The sequence below is a fragment of the Aquila chrysaetos genome, chromosome 4 (assembly GCF_900496995.4).
Source record: "Aquila chrysaetos chrysaetos chromosome 4, bAquChr1.4, whole genome shotgun sequence".
NCBI lineage: Eukaryota > Metazoa > Chordata > Aves > Accipitriformes > Accipitridae > Aquila > Aquila chrysaetos.
This window is the reverse complement of record NC_044007.1, coordinates 58,446,706-58,463,439: the sequence shown is the minus strand read 5'-3', so window position 1 is coordinate 58,463,439 and position 16,734 is coordinate 58,446,706. Positions and strand designations below refer to the sequence as shown.

Genomic DNA, 16,734 nt, shown 5'->3' with positions numbered 1-16,734 from the left:
TCTTTGGCTGAGAATTATCTGAGATTCTTCTTGGTCATATTTTGTCCCCAGTCAGCAGCTTCCCTTACCTTTGATGTATGAGTGGCTTGTTTGTCTGTCACATAGGCTTCACAGCAGAGCCAACTTAAAGAAAAATTTCTGCCTGTGGGTCATGATGCTTACGTTCACTGCCTGCTTGGCTGTTAGTGTTGACTGAAAGGCCATCCTATGAACCACTGCAATTAAATGGTCTGGCTGAAGAATAACTTCGAGGGTGGGCAGATGTTTTTTAATTAAGATAGTTTCAGTGATCTGGCCTGCAGAATAGCTCCATAACAATGGTATTAACACAGTGCGGGTATTGGTTACATGGGAAAACTGGTGGGAGAGGGGAAAGGCAGGAGGGGAAGCATGCTTCTTAAAGCTGATTTCTTCACCGAAGCCAACTTGTCAAGTAACAACGCTTTCATAATTTTTCTTTTTAATCAATCACTGAAGGATTTTCTTTTCTTTTGTAAGTCAAGATCTACAGTACCTTTGAAAAGCAGGATAAGATTTTACAGGCTGATCTAAAAGTTTTGCTGCTGAAAAAAGCAGAGCTGTTCCACCCACGCACACATGATCCCACTGTTCTCCTTCCTCTGGTTCTGGGAAACAAACACAGCGAATACCAAACAACAAAAAAAAGAGGAGTCATTCCTTGTCAGGTTAATGTGCTGAATCAGCTCATTAAAGGGTCAGATGAGCCTCAGAGCAGCACAAGAGAGCTTTTATCCTCACGCTGGTGGTGGAAGATGCAAACCAGTCAGAGGCGTAAAGGACTGGTGCTGTCTTTCCTTCCTGGTTGAGATGCATCCGTCCAAGGGGGAGAACATTTCAGAGATGTTTTTCTGTTGCCTGTGGTCTAGTTTCACCTCCACTTTTCCTCCAGTCCTACTCAAACCAAAAGCAATTTTTAAACTGAAGCCATATCATACAAGGGTAATTTTGATAGTGTCAGCATGGCTAAAGAACCACTTGTTTTCTGAATTGCCTGTGTTATGGTTCATCTGCATCCAATGCCCCTGATACAGAGAGCAGATAGGATACAGTATCTCTGTGCTAAATCTGTCTCCTGAACCTTGACGTCTTTAATTTCCCATCTTGCCTTTTGACTGCTCCTTAGTGTTCTGACCACCGGATATACCAACTCAGGAACCTGTGCTAGAAATATCTCAACTAACAGCTATTGCAAAGTCTGTGTTGAGGCTCAAAGATAAGACCCGTTGGAGATCTTTCTGCTCAGAGAGGAATTATGTTTGCAGTAGTTCTTGAATATTTTGGCCACAGTAAGCAGTAATAAGGCGTGTCTGTTGTCAATGTAAAAGTAAAATACTGTGGTTTATAACCATTTAAAATCAGGTCTTAACAATAATTTTTTTTTTTATTAAAAAAAATAGAGGGGTGTTTTGAATTTGCAAATTATTTAATCACCTTGTAATTGGACGTAAAAACCCAACAACATCTGATCACACCATAGAGCATACTATGAGTTAATCCCAAATGAAAGAAACCATTTGCCTCTCAAAGGCTATTAGGGATTGATTCAAAGCACATTTAGGTCAAAGGAAGTAATCCTTGTAGATGGAATTTTGGCCCTACTAAAATCAGTAAGACTTTTATTGCTGCACCTAACCAAGGCCAGAATTTTGATCTTTTAATTTCATTTTACTCTAGATCAGTCCCCCAGCAGGCATATGAGAAGTGACCGAGAAAATTATCTTACAAGCAGCTTCAGGAATCTAGTACTTTGGGTTTATGATGCGCTTGATCCTTGCTTATAGCTTTTATCCAACTATAGATTTGGAATGTATTTGATTTTGAAAATAAAGTAACATACAAATCAAAAAACAGGTGTGAAGAAAATACGAGGTGGAATGCTGTAAATTTTGTTACACCACTTTAAAATGACCTCTATAGTTTATACTTGAGGCAAGCAGGAATCTCATGATCACGATAGGTTTGTGCCAGTAAAAGCTGTGGTATTGTTTATATGTTCTTCTCTCTTGCAAATACACAGAAGAATCTTAATTCATGAGGAATACGGTTAAATACTATTCAAGTCAATAAATTTGTTTTTCTTTTTCTTTTTTTAATGTCATATGAGTATTGGGTATAAAGAAGAGAAACACTTAATACTTCAGTAAGGACATTTTGTTGTCATGAATTTGTGGTGATTGCATTGGCAGATAACTGGGGAAAAAAACCCCAAGTTACGTACATCAGCTCCAATTAAAAAAAACTTACACTGCGTAATATTGTGTTTGTGACACTAAAGATGCCAGGAATTTTAAACTGTTAATTTATTTAAAAAACTGACAGCTTTATTTGGAGATCTTCCTTTAGAATCCCTCAGACTTAGACACAGTTGTGGATGTGAGATCAAAATGAAGTTAAAAACACTAGAAAGGGGGAAGAATCCTCTAAACCTACTTAAAATAACTTTCCTATGAATAAAAATTACTTTGAAATTCCTTGGATTCCTTCTGGGGCCACTGGATGGCATCTGGGTATCTGTTTCCCAGGTATATGAAGTTCATAGTATTTGCTGAGTAGGCGGTTAAACAGCCAACTTCACTGTAGTGGAAGAGGGAGAGTTTTTAGATGCAGAAACTCACTTGCTAGGAATGGGCCAAATCTGACCTATCTTATGCTACAGCCCAGGACAGGTTTAGAAGGGAAATAAACTGAGAGAGAGGCAGAAAAAATATTGCTGTGATGCTGTTTTCAATTTGGCACTGTAAAAACTTGTCAGGATTTTGAAAGTTAAAGGATTTCATGAGGGATAGATCAGGAGAGATAGGCCTATAGGGTTGTAATATGTTTTGTTACTAATATATATGCACTGAGTAGTCACATGCTCTTCAGTCATGTGAACATCACTGTCATATAACAAATGGAGCGTAGTTTCAGAAAGGGTTTTACAGGCCTGTGTTTGGGTAAGTGCATTAATCAGAAATGATGAAGCAATGAGTGAGTTGTTCAGGTCATCTCAATGGATGTCAAATAAAATGTTTTAGGCACTTTGTCACATACTTGATGCCGTGTGGTTTTTATTTCCAGTCTGATTCCCTGTGTATGAAAGGTCAGCAGTAAAGCTGACTTGCAGACACGAAGATGGTACTTCCATTCTTAAAGAGAATGAAGTGTTTAATGTAGTGGATGCACAGGACAGGACTCAAACCAGAGTTGAGAAAGGTGTGATACTACTATTGCAATAGTAAACAAAAACTTTTTAAAAAATAGAGTAATAGTAGTAAAAATATGTATTTCTGTGGAGTAGCAGCAGCAACTCCAAAGGTAAGGTTGAAATTCAGTTAAGTAATCTGATCTAATTTTACATCTTTTTGCAAGGTGAAGTTTTTTTAGCAAGTTTACTGGGGTGGTTTTTCAGCTTGCTGGCAGCATCTGTATGCTGCTTGGGCTCTGTAAAAGGTGCCCTTGCTGCAGATCCAGTCTGGGTACCATCTGCTGCCATTCAGAAGTGGTCTTTTGATGGGCAAAGACCTAACTGTGTCCTGCTGTTGGGCAAAGACCTATCTGTGTCCTGCTGTTTAAGCATTTACAGCTGATGACAAAAATGGAGTACAGCTTGTTTCTCATCTCAAGCAGCGAGCTTTTAAAATTGGAGTAGGAAAATTCCACAAAAAGGGGATCTCTCCCTTTGTTTTTTTTCGATTGTGTGTGTGGAAAAAATGTCAACAAGATGGAGGAAATGCATGCGTCTGTGGCGAGGGGAAAGATAGTTTGAATATCTGCTAAAAATGGACCTCATGTGAAAGAAAAGATTCATCTTTTTCAGGTTTATCCAAAAGTCATTGAGATCACCTTTGCTGGCACCTAAACAGAACTGTAGGCACAAATAAGTGATGTCCATGAGATAAAGCAAATGTTCCTGCTGTGCAGTATCTGAAAAGGTCATGCACGTTGCTCAGAAATGGCACCAAGTGTGACTGAGAGAGACAGGGAGAGACTATACAAGCATAGGAATGGAGAAATTGCTGCTCTGGATTGGACCGGGGATCCACCTGGTCTGCTATCCACATTGTGAACCTGCTTTATTGAGGAGATATCTGCCCCAGTTCTCTTTCAGCTCCCTGTTACTGCCTAGTCTTGCCTATTACTGGAGTTAATGCTCCACGTGTGCTTAATGGCTGAGTGAGCCAGCAATGTGCCCTTGCAGCAAAGAAGCCTTACGGTGTCCTGGGCTGCACTGGCAGGACTGTTGCCAGCAGGTTGAAGGAGGTGATCCTTCCCCTCTGCTCAGCTCTGGTGAGGCCACAGCTGGAGTGCTGGGTAGAGTTCTGGGCTCCCCATTATGAGAGAGACATGGACATACTGGAGTGAGTCCAGGAATGGCCACAAAGATGATGAAGGGACTGGAGCATCTCTCCTATAAGGAAAGGGGGAGAGATCTGGGATTGTTCAGCCTGGAGAAGAGGAGGCTCAGGGGGATCTCATCAATGTATATAAATAGCTGAAGGGAGGATGCAAAGGGAACGAAGCCAGAATCTTCCCAGTGGTGCCCAGTGACAGGACCAGAGGCAATGGGCACACACTGAAACACAGGAGGTTCCCTCCGAACATCAGGAAACGCTTTTTCCCTGTGAGGGTGACCGAGCACTGCCACAGGTTTCCCAGGGAGGCTGTGGAGTCTCCATCCTTGGAGATATTCAAAAACCATCTGGACACAATCCTGGGCAACTGGCTCTGGATGGTCCTGCCTGAGCAGGGAGGCTGGACCAGCTCACCTCCAGAGGTGCCTTCCAACCTCCACCACTCTGTGAGTCTGTGACTGGTACCAGTAAATGGTGATGCCAGCCTGTAGCAGAGCTAAGCATTCATGAGTGGGCTGTGGGTGATCAACTCCACAAATGGCACAGCTGGTGCTAAAAGACACCACGTGATGCTGGCCAGCATAAAATACAACAGGTGTCCAGTAGGCAGATGTGTCTTAATCTGCCGCAGTAGGTTTGACTCACATCTCAAAAATTTTTAGAGATTGATGTACACCCTAAAGCATCAAGATTAATATTCCTTCCAAACTAATTAAGACTTTGTGTATTTTTATAATTGCCTACATCTTCAATTGCAGTGAAAGTCCATGTTCATCAAAAACTCATCCATAACTTCATTATCCACAGTATGCCTTGTAATTAAGTTTTTGGTAGAATACAGATAAAGCTCCCAATTTATCATCTTCGTACTGTTCTTTTAAATCATGTCACCTTTCATTTCTGTCCTTCCTGATGTAAAAACATAATCCTTTCATAATTCTGCCTGGATCTGTTTCAATCTGATCTGTATGAAAACATAAACATACACATTCTAATTAAGTACATGAGTAGAAATGAAATTGTACCTTTCTTTTTTTCCTAGTTTCTTGCCATGCAAAGACTCAATTGGAAAGCCGTTAATTAAAAAAGTCAAGTGTTACTTTCCATTTAACATGGCTATACTGGTGTATTATTTGTACAAAATATGATAATAGAGGTAGTTAATACGTACCTAAACAATGTTAATGGCTAACTTAGTTTGGAAATACAGTCATTAGCCAAGTTGCTCTTAATAGTCTTGTGACTGTAAGAACTGTTAAATACCCTGCTGCTTGGATTTTCAGAAAGCACAGCTGGAGAAAGAAATTGATTCACAAACTTTCTGGTTATAACTTCACTTGTGCCTACACTTCCAGGCTTCCCGTGGCTCCACTTTTGCAACTGTGGTGTTGTCGTCAGGCTTGCAGCCCCATCTTGATCTGTTTGATCCCTCAATTTAGGAGCTTTAATAAATAAGGGAAAAGGCTGTTGGGGTGTTTTTGTGAGGGTTTTTGTTTTTTCTGAAGTGATGCAGGCACTGTCACTCAATAAGTGTTATATGCACTTGGTTTGGGGTTTTTTTGCCTCTTCTTAAACAGATATGTTGAGCAGCATGGTGACTATTGCCCTTTCCAGAGCTGAGCAAAGTGCATCAGCCCATACCACTATACATGAAGAACTTTGTCTGATATCCACTCGAGAGGTTTTCAGGGACTGATTTAACTGATCCTATTCCCATGTTTGAATTAAATGGGATTTGGGTCTTTTCAGAGAACTAGAGTAATGCTGCTGGCCGAGCCCTTGGAATTTAAACCCAAGTTGGATAGCTGAATATATAAAAACAGTTTTTCCCCTATGTGCGGGTTATGTATTTTTAAATTGAGCCTAGAGGTGCAAGAATATTTTATTAGTTTTGCAGATAGCAGCATAAGAATTACTTACATCAGTGAACAAATGATTCCTAATTAAGACTATAAACTGGGAACTGCAGTAGACTCTGTTCTGCAGTTGGTGAAAGGCAAAGTCCAGATCTGGATTCCCGAGAATACTGTCTTCATTAAAATGTTGCGTTTTAGAAAGCATTTTGTGGAAGCAAGTCTTTGACACTGTGCTGACAAGTGTCTTATATAAACTCCCATCTGTCACCAAGCACAGGAGAGCATGTCTCAAATGTGGGACGCGCAGCAGCAGCAAATCAACTGCCTGCTTTTAATAGTGCAGCAAGACGTTTGAAGACATTTGGTATTTTTATTACTAGCTTTTGTCACAAAATGCAGGTTTTTTAAAAAAATGGCCAGGTGCTGTAATGGTTTAAAAAAAGCTAAAGCTGTTGAAACACTCGCTTCCTACACATCCAACCCTCATTTCCTGAATGAACACCCAGGCTGGAACAGGTGAATCAGGTCTGTGGTATGGGTCTGAGGTTCTGGGATCATTGAGAAAAACCCTTTTAAGATGTTTCTGCTTTCTGAAATGGAAACCCATTTAGGCCATGTATTTATTATACTATAATAGCTTTTCTTAAGCTGTTGTCCCAAGGGTAAGTACAAGTGGCTACAGCCGCTGAGGTTACTCGCAGGTTTTAGATCACAGTTAAGTTCTGACAAATGGTCTCTTGTATTGTAAATATGTTGGTTTCCGTAATTTATGATTGAAACAGATGCGAAACCCACTGATGCTGGCTGGGGGCACGTACTGGAGGGAAATTATAATGTTTCATTTAGTCTAGAAGCTTAAACATTATCATTTGTCCCAGTGAATTTATTCCTTCCTAAGCAGCACCTGACAGGGGGAGAAGAGTTAAAGAAGCCTTCCTAAGCACTGGCTGCAAGGATAGAGCACTTGCTATTTCTTTTTCTCCCCACTCCTCCAAAGCTTTCTAACTTCTATAATGGTGGAAATTCCTTTCCTTTCTACTGTTCTCCACTAATTGCATGGTGAGCTGCATTTAGGGGTCTGAGCCGGGTGCTGGGGAGGGGAATGAACTATCCCTATGAAGTACGGGTCTGTGCTGGTGTGAGGGAAGCAGCTGGAGCACTTGGCTAGGACGGAGAAGAGTAGGAGCCCAGCTTTGGCAGTAGCCTGTGCTTGTATCAGCTCATTTGGATCATAAAACTGCACTGTGAGAGACTTACCTCTTCGCTGGCGGGTTTTGCTCTTGCAACTCTCCAGTGTAGCCAGCATCACTACACCTGTGCTTTCTCGGGTAGAAACTCCCCCTCTAGCTATGTTCCAGAGAAACTAATTAGATGGTTGCCTTATTTGGAAGATCTTTCAGCTGCTCAGGGTTTGGGTTTTTTTTTCCCCTTCTTATTTTCTGCTGTTAAGAAAAACAGGTTGTAGTCTTTTTAGCTTCATGAAATATTTATGTCAGTCAAAGGCATGAGCCTTTGGGCATAAATGAGCCCAGTAAACTGTATGGTAGGGAACATGGTTGCTGAGATGGGTAATCGCTGCAAATCTTGTTGAACAGTCGAAGTAAAGGTTAAACAGCTGGAACATGTTAATTTTTTAAAAATTAATGTGTACCTTCCAGTGTGGAAAGGAGGAGCAAATCTGACAGTTGTGACCTCATTTACTGAAGTAAGCTTTTTGGTTACAAAGAGGAAAAGGAGAAAGTATCAGAATGATTTTATATTTTGCAGTTTATCAATAAATGTTAACAGTTTGCAAGAAAGCAAGTAATTTACAGTTCACAGATACTGTATTTGAAATGATTACTGCAACTGTATGATACAGAAAAGAAGAAACCCTGCATGGCAAAATACACATAAGTAAGCCCTTTATGTTACTCGTTCTTTCCATTTTTCTTTTTTTTCTCTTGGAAAAGTGTGATTGCCTGTAAGTGTCAGACCGACTGCTGACCGCAATGACAGCACCAACACAAGTTTCCATAAAGACATTCTTTCCCAATTGGGTATCCTGTGGTGATACTGCAAGTTATGCCAAAATGTTCCCACGTTCTGTAGTGTAGGTGATTTGTGGGTTTTTTTAGAGTCTTCCTGTAAATCATGTTCTTTATTTTTATAGGGCAATGGTAGTATTTCTTCTTCAATATGAAAGCAAGTGTGTTACTTAAATAAGACAATAAATAACCCATCTGCTTTCTTTCCAAAACCTCTGTGGTGGCTGACTCACATGTGCTATCTCTGTAACCAGGTTTGGGAAATGCTTGCACCCTGTTAAATGTGCACATTAAGCACTCTTTCAGTGCTTCTGTTTCTTGCACTGAAATGTTGGCAGTTTTGGAACTACTTCCAGGAAAGAAATTTTTTACAAAATATGCTTATTTTTAAGTTTTCTAGGAAGCTCAAAAGCTAAATTGAGACTGGTTGTTCAGTTCCATTAAAGGAAGAGCTTGAGTGCTTAAAAGTGAGAAAAAGATTTTTGATAAAGAAATACATGTCAGACCTCTGACCTGTTGCTTTAGTCTCATAAAATAAACAAGTAGTTAGCAGAGGATTTAACTATCCATTTTGAATATATTAGTGAGTACTTAGGAAACAGATCAAATTAAACATCATTAAAGATTTCCTGGAGAACTCTTTGTAAAAGTGGAATGGAGTATTGAGAATTTGTTTGTACTGCTGGTTCCAGAACATTTCTATACAGAAGTGAACCAAAAAATAGCATTTTGAATATGCAGTTGTTGATGTCTATAAGATCATATCTGTAAAGCCACAGCCTTTTAAATCTTTTGTTTGCATTTGTCTGTGTGTAAGCCTGCCTATTGTTTGGTCTGCTGTAACTTTTAATCATTTTTCAATTCTTGTTAGTATGAAAGCTTTTTTTTGGCTCCTTTGCAGACAGTCTTTTCCATATTTGCATGATCTGGTCTTGTTCATAAATAGCAGTTTTTAACATTGTTTGCACTGTTTCTCTTCCTTACACGATTTTATTACATTGCAGAATCTATAACCATGTTATACAGACTACTTGATTTCAGTATATATGCAAGTCTGTCACTATTCAGTTTAAAGGATTTTTCATAGTTTATTTCTCCTCACAACTAACTTTCTGGGAATTTCTCCTTCTACAAAAATGAACTGTCTTGAATTCGACAAGTAACAGTAATTTTGGTATGAATGGGATCCTTACCAAGTTGGTAAAGTTTTCTGTGTTGTAGCTTAACAGACCTGCTAGGTGGTTGGGGTTTTTTTCCGTGCATAGCCCAATTTTAGGAATATTAAAATTTCTATGTATAGTTTTTCCTCTGGCATGCTATTATCTGAAGTACTTTCATACTCAAAACTTAAGATTTTTTCCAGCATTTAAGGTCTACTTTTCAATTAAGAGAAATATATTCAAATAGTATTTCAATTTACTTTTACAGTATTACTATTCAAGTCATAAAACATTCAGTAGAATAGCCAAACAACATAATTCAACAGATGTCAAAAATTAAGCTTCAGTTTTACTTGAGAGTAATGCCACCATTCATTTATTGACTCATTTTCTTTTCATTGGCAGAATCTGAAGAAGATTCAAGAAATGGACAAAGAGGCAAGTGATGAATCCAGCACGGATCTTGATGACTTAAAAAATGCTGACTGGGTAAGACAACAATTGAATAGTGATTCAGCATCATTACTAGTAGGTTGTATTTCTTCTTATAATGCTTACCTAAAGTTGTTTGTTTTCTGTTAAACTCAGTGTCTGTTCTTTTAACATATGAATTAATAGTAACTCATGACAAGTTAGGACCAAATGGAGTCTCAACCTTCCTTCGCAGACAGATGAAACAATACAAGTATCCAAGCATTACATTTTTGCTTTAGACTGTTTTCATGGAGAAGCTTTTGCAATTTAAAAAGGCTGGACATTTAGACAGGTGTCATGGTGACTGCCCTTCAAAGGGGCAGCCAGGCATTAGGCAGAGCCACCAGCTGAGCTTCTCCAATGATGAAAGAAAAATGTTACAGAGAAGCTCTTAACAGAAGGAAGCTTATTTTATTTGCTAGTTACTATCCTTGCCAGCTTATAGAGGAATATTATGAGGTTCTTAAAAGTACTTGATTTCAATCTTCCTATCTTCTATCCACCTCCTGTTCTTCCTCCTCTCCAGCCATTCTATCTGCTCAGAAAATGAGAGGGAGGTGTTAGTGTGTGGTGCTCTTAAAGGCAGAGCAAAAGGAAGTTCGGTATTGAGAGGATATTGCTAGACCTTAGGATTTGGAGTCCATTCCAAAATTTCTATTTGAAGAACAACTGCTGGGAAATCTTGCAAGAAAGTTCTGGGCCTAAGGGAAACAAAGTTTTGGATTCAGTCACTGTTCTAATTCACATGGTATTAGCTATATGTCTAGAAACTTTCCTGAAGTGCTTGACGGTATACTTGAAATGGAAATATAGATGTATTGTATGAGAATTTCAAATCCTTTTTCTGTATTATCTTAGAGATTAACATCACTTGAGGTGAGACTCTGCAGTCCTGCTGAGTTGCAACAAAGTTTTGTTACGTTCATGAGGATTAAAAATAGGCTTATATAAAATAAAATGGGTTTTGATTGATGTGTTAAAAATAAAATAGTAACAGCTGTACGTATTTGGTGGTGTCCTGAAAGGTGAATGAACAACTTTGGTTTAATCTGAGGTGGCATTCAAGGGTAAGGTATCAAATAAAATTTTTCTCTCTTTTCTCTTCAGGCTCGTTTTTGGGTACAAGTGATGCGAGATTTACGGAATGGTGTTAAACTTAAGAAAGTTCAAGAGCGTCAGTACAACCCGCTCCCAATAGAATATCAGCTCACACCCTATGAAATGCTGATGGATGATATTAGATCCAAACGCTATACCTTAAGGAAGGTCATGGTAAGTCAAGAAAATCACTAGAATTTGTCAAACAAACCTGAAATGTTATTTTCCTTTTTTATCTTCTTCTCTTTTTTTCTGAGAAGCTTGAAATTACAATTTCATGTAGATACTTATGTTCATGGTTTTTATATGGCATCTTAAATTTATGTAGTACATTGAGGGGAAAAACATGAAACCAACAAATGTTGTGTATTTTGTATTCCGTATGGCAGGCATTTAAAATTCTGAAAGACATACCTAAATATCATATGCTTGAACAAATGACTTGTGTTGGTTTTACGATAACCTTAAGAGTCATATCAAAAGTCCTGTCATGCTTTCCACTGAGAGATTGTTTTAGGTGTTTCTTATTGGAAAGAACATTTATCTTGACTTACAACATAATTTTTGGAATTCCAGAATGTAAAGTGGTACCATGTTGTTACATGAGTGATACTGTGATGGGAAAGGAAAACCTGCAGTGGTTGAAAACTTATATTACCTACTACCTATATTACAGTGTTTGAAAACTTATGTTACCATGATCTGTTATGAATTTTCAAGGAATACTCTATGGAAAAAATCTTAAATCTTCAATTTGTAGAAGTTGAGCTTAATTATTTTCAGCATATCCTATTGCTGCTTTCAAGTCAAGACGATATGTCAAAGCAAGCTGGAGAGTGTTGATGGGTCTCCTCCTAGATACTCATAAAGGTGCATGTAAGATTGACTTGAGGCACTCTTTATTAGAACCCATTTGATATTTACTGGTGTTTCCTTGTTCTTTCTTCCTTTTTGGTTTATATTGTGTTCAACATTAAGATGTTCTTGATAACCTAGCAACTGATCTAAAGGGCTCCTTATCCCCAGTAGGACATTTTAAACGCCTTTGTCAGAGGCATCTATTTGGTTAATGTCAATATTTATACCTTGCACTTACTTATCTTTGCCTGTTATTAGTTACAGTGGAAGCATTGTCTTAGAATATTCAGTGTTCAAATGTATTTGCTTTCCTGACAAAACCTCACACAACCTTTGTTAGTGAGAAAGCTGTGATTCCACCAGAAAAATTCAGAGATGGGGGCAGGGGGGACAAGAGAGACAGAAAGCGTGTAGTTTGTTCTGTCAGAGATCATTAGAAAAAAGAATAAAGGGGGAAAAAATTGGAACAACTATATGGAGAGCAAATAAATGAGTTCTGTTACAAATACAAATGCCTTTTATGTATGAGCTGAAAGTACTTTCCTAATCAAGATCTGGATTTAGACTATCAGATTGTATTCATTTTCTGCAGCAGATGTCGCTTAAATGGTAAATCAATAGGGTAAAATACATACCCAGGTAATGATGTTATCTATCTTTCTGCTAACAATTCAGAGACCTATGCTAAGTGTTCCCACTACCCACTGCAAAAGAGGAACAGTCCCCTCAGGACCTTGAATACTGTATGCAATCAGGATAGTAGTTTTGTTTGAATGGGAACCCCTGGGTCATCTGATTTTGCTTTTGTCAGACTAGGCTTTAATTCACCTTCTGCTGAACAAGCTCCTGCCTCTTCAGAAGAGATTTTCTTCATTATATGGTATGTCTTGGAGGCACAGCTGCTCCTCTGCTCATCCAGGCTCTCACTGTATACAAAATCCCTGCAAGCATCTATTTTTGTCTTGCTATCTTGTCTACTAGGTAGATTGTCCAAAGTGACCTCTGGACGTAAACATGCATTGGGATTACAATCAGCTGCAAGTATACTACCTGTGGGGCTGTCTGTGATGTAATTGCTGGCTTAGTCTGACAACTGCTAATGACATTGTGTTAGAAAAAGAACTTCTTTCTTATTAGATGCCTTAAATTCAGTAACTTGGATTCTGCTGCAGGGTCTGCTTGAAGAATGTGCAAAGTATGCACAATAATAAGAGTGCAGCTTGACGTGAAATGTGTGGAGCCTGAAGGATTCACATAGAATTACAAGTTTAGTTAGATCGCATAAATACAGCATCTTTTAGCTGACTGTCATGGGTCAAAGCTGATTATACGTATTCCCATCAGAGAAAACTGTCGTAGTTCTTGAGAAGAGGAGAAAAGAACAAGAATCCTAAACCTGAGGTTTAAGGCAGCCTGGGAAAGATGGATTATGTTTGTTTCTTTCAGTCAAAATGGATGTATGGCAAAATTTTTATTAAAAGCAGTTTTTGCTTTAAATTTATAGGTAGTATTTTTAGACTTGGTAGGTTGTGAAAATGCATATGCTACTAATGATAACAAGAGGTTAAGTAAATTTTTTAAGTAAATGAGATGCAACATGAAGTCTTTACTGTTCTTTTTATTAATATAATGCTATGTTTAAAGGAGTAGCTTGATCTGTCCCTGACTGCTCAGTACTCCGAGTAGAAATTAGGAAAGGAACAGATACTCCTATTAGGTGCATTACTTAGGAACTACTTTGGTGTTTCAGACTATCAAAAGTGTTAACAGATGCCAATAACTGGAGCTGTCTGTTCTCGCTCATCTTCTGTCATAGTGCAAATATTAAAAATGTTTTGAAGATGTAAAATGTCAAACTCTGGGCTTCTTGTAAATATCTGGTTTCATTAGTTTCGGTGACGTTGGCATTTCTATTTCAGTACATACGAAAATAATTTCAGATTTGTCATCTCTCTATCCCAGTGCAAGAGTCCTTGTTTCTGTGGTTGTTACGGGAACAAGGTAACTTTCATTCTGGCATTTTATAATCTAAATGTCTACCTGGAGAGATTTAATAGCATTTTGCTCCTATGGAGCACTCACTCCCAAAAAGTTAAAAATTGTGAACATTGGTAGAGTCAACACTTGGAAACAGGGAAATTTAAGAATTAAATTACTCTTACAGGGTTAATTTTTCTTTATTATGCATATGTGTTAAGCTACAGCTTTTAATTCCACCTTGATTCACAATTAGCTCTCTTTCCTGCCCACCTTCCCCCCAAGATGTGCAACATTCACTATATTTCTTGATCAGTACTTATTGAACAGTAGCTGATAAGTCTTATGTTACTTATTCAGTGCATGGCTGTCAAGTACCTTTTATGTAGTATCCACTTGGCATTACATTGCATTAACAGTTAAATTCTTCATAGGTAACAGTGATGTTGTCTTCGTATCCGAGCTCTTCACAAATACCTGTGATGCAGTGCTATTAGCTTGGCCAAGGGGAATTTAGGCATATAGGTTGAAGCGACTATTACCAAAAACATCCAGTAATTTGAATGTCTAATCTGAGAATCCTGTGGCATGGTTGTTCAGGTATTTTTAACAAAAATTATTTATTTCTTTTCAGTATTTAGCATCTTACAGTACTTACATTAATTGCAATAACAGCTGTGCATGGACAGTATTTTCATAAGTGAGATTTTGGATGTTTCAAGCTGGACATAGAGAACATGAGGAAAAAACTTTGACCAGCTTGTCCAGCTGGGCATGGTAGAGTCTGTTGTTCTCTTATGCACAGGTCTGACTCAGTTTTACTGAGTGGTATTCAGCTGCTTTAAGCAGGGAACTATCCTTTTTCATTTTCTGCCTTCGTCACCTGTTTTCTGCAGAAGTTTAGGAGTCATCCTAGGTAGAGCAGTGAGCTTTACAGTTCCTAATCATGCTTTAGGGGTATTTAAAGAAGGAGTGACTTTGTGTAAGTACTGTGGTTATCATACGGTGTCATAAACTTGTATCTATAATAGATGTGCAGGAACAGCAGGGTGAATACAGTGGCATACGATGTGAAGTACCAAAGCACTTCATTCTTGGGCACTGCTGCTTGAGCTTGCTGTGTGGTGTCAAATACAGACTGTGTAACAACTATTTTAACAAAAGCACTATACTGTCTGCATAATGAAAGATGGCAAATATATATCTACTTATAATACTTTCATTCACAACAGAACTTTATCATGAGCTGTTCTGGAAATGATGTAGCATGCCCCCTCTGTTTCAGTGTCCATGCAATCTCATTTTAAATGAGAATTTCTAGATCGTACAAACAGTATCAGTTTCATGTTGCCTATTATTTAGAGATAGCACTCTCCTACTTAATGCTGTCACCTTTTATAGTGAGATAAATAAATAGCTGAGATAATTGAATGTCAGTGATAAGTGATGTAGTTTTTGTGAAAGTCACATGCAATGCACTTCTTGCTTGGGATCACCATTTTTAAAGCTCAGGTTTCAGCCAAAGGTTACTAAGTACCATTTGCAGCTATGTTTTTTAAACTGCAAATCCATATTTATATATTAAAATGTGATCATAGCAGGTTGTGAGTGAGTAGATGATTACATGGTAATTTTTCTGTGCTTTTGCTATTTAGATCTCTAAATTTCTGGTTGATTTTTATAACCATTGGTTATGCTTTCCCCACACTGCCAGTTTTAATGCACACAGCTGTACAAAAGCCATTTTATACACATGAAGACTTAGGATAGTTTTACAGTGTTTTGAGGTATTTACTTAAATACTAGTTTGCCGTTGGGGCCAATGTGGTATGTGTTGGTTGGTTTTTTTCCCCTGCATGTATCGTGGCTGCATCTGTGCAATATATCTCCGATTTAGACTTTAATCAAGAGCCATGAATTTTAATTAATTAAAAGTAAAAGATGCATGTGAAATTGCTCATTACAGAGAGCGTTAGTTTGAGTAAAGCAATAGATCTAGTGTGGACAGAGAGGATAAAAGCTTCCCTTCAGTGACTTTCCTGGCAGCATCTGGTTTGGGCACCAAGTATTAGAAGGCAGGTTCTGCCACTGGTGCTCCTGCTCTTGGCTTCTTGTCTGCAAAGCATCCACTTGCTTTGCCACCAGCTCCCTGTGTATCCTGTGGAAAATCAGTTAAGCAAATCTTACATTTCTCCTTTTCCCATCAAATGGGAATACTGATACTAATTATACCCTGGTGGCATTAAGTCAGGGCATAGGGTGCCCTGATGTGAAAGGCTCAGAGCCATGTATTATTTATTTCCTATTGTCATGCCAGAGAGTTGTTCCCCAAGGCTGGAATGGAGATTATCAGTTTACAAAATGGCTGTTCTCATGGTAATAACTCTCAACTTCAGCTATCAACTTTGACATCTGATGAACAGTAACCTGGGGAATAGAGACTTCTCATTTCGTTAATAATCCCACAAAGCATGCTGGCCTCAAAAAATTGCTCAGTCTTTAAACAGAAGGAATCAATCACACCACTTAAAATAATATTCTCCTCATCATAAAATGTCAAATCACCGTTTAATATAAACCTTTTCAATTTTAATTTTTCTGCACTACTTTTAGGAAGGTGATGCATGTTGCAGAGTTTAGCTGCTTGGTATTCTGTGCCAAGCTGCAAGAAATTCGCTCTAAGGAAGCTAAGGAGGTGGGGGGTTGAACAAATGGAATGTGGACCATGTCTGGGGTAGGATACCTCCAGAAAGAGACCCCAGGAAAGCAATGAAATGTTTCCCAAGAGGGCCTCTGCAGCTGCTTCCTTACCGGGAGGGGATGAATTTTCTCTGGGAGGCTGTGGCTCTGCCTCAGCCTGGAAAGAGGGCATGTCTGAGGTGAGCCGAGCTTATACGGAAGCTGCATGGCATTGCTGCAGTTCAATTAG

At 38.6% G+C, this 16,734-nt stretch overlaps 1 protein-coding gene across 5 annotated transcripts in view; it reads left to right on the top strand.

Annotated features, from left to right (window-relative positions):
• SPIRE1 (spire type actin nucleation factor 1) overlaps nt 1-16,734 on the top strand; it is a 133,764-nt gene that overhangs the window by 83,181 nt on the left and 33,849 nt on the right. For all 5 annotated transcript variants that reach the window (XM_041123179.1, XM_041123176.1, XM_041123177.1 and 2 more), the window contains exons 5-6: nt 9,804-9,887; nt 10,980-11,144. In XM_041123179.1, the coding sequence (XP_040979113.1) occupies nt 9,804-9,887; nt 10,980-11,144 (249 nt within the window). The remainder of the gene's footprint in view (nt 1-9,803; nt 9,888-10,979; nt 11,145-16,734) is intronic.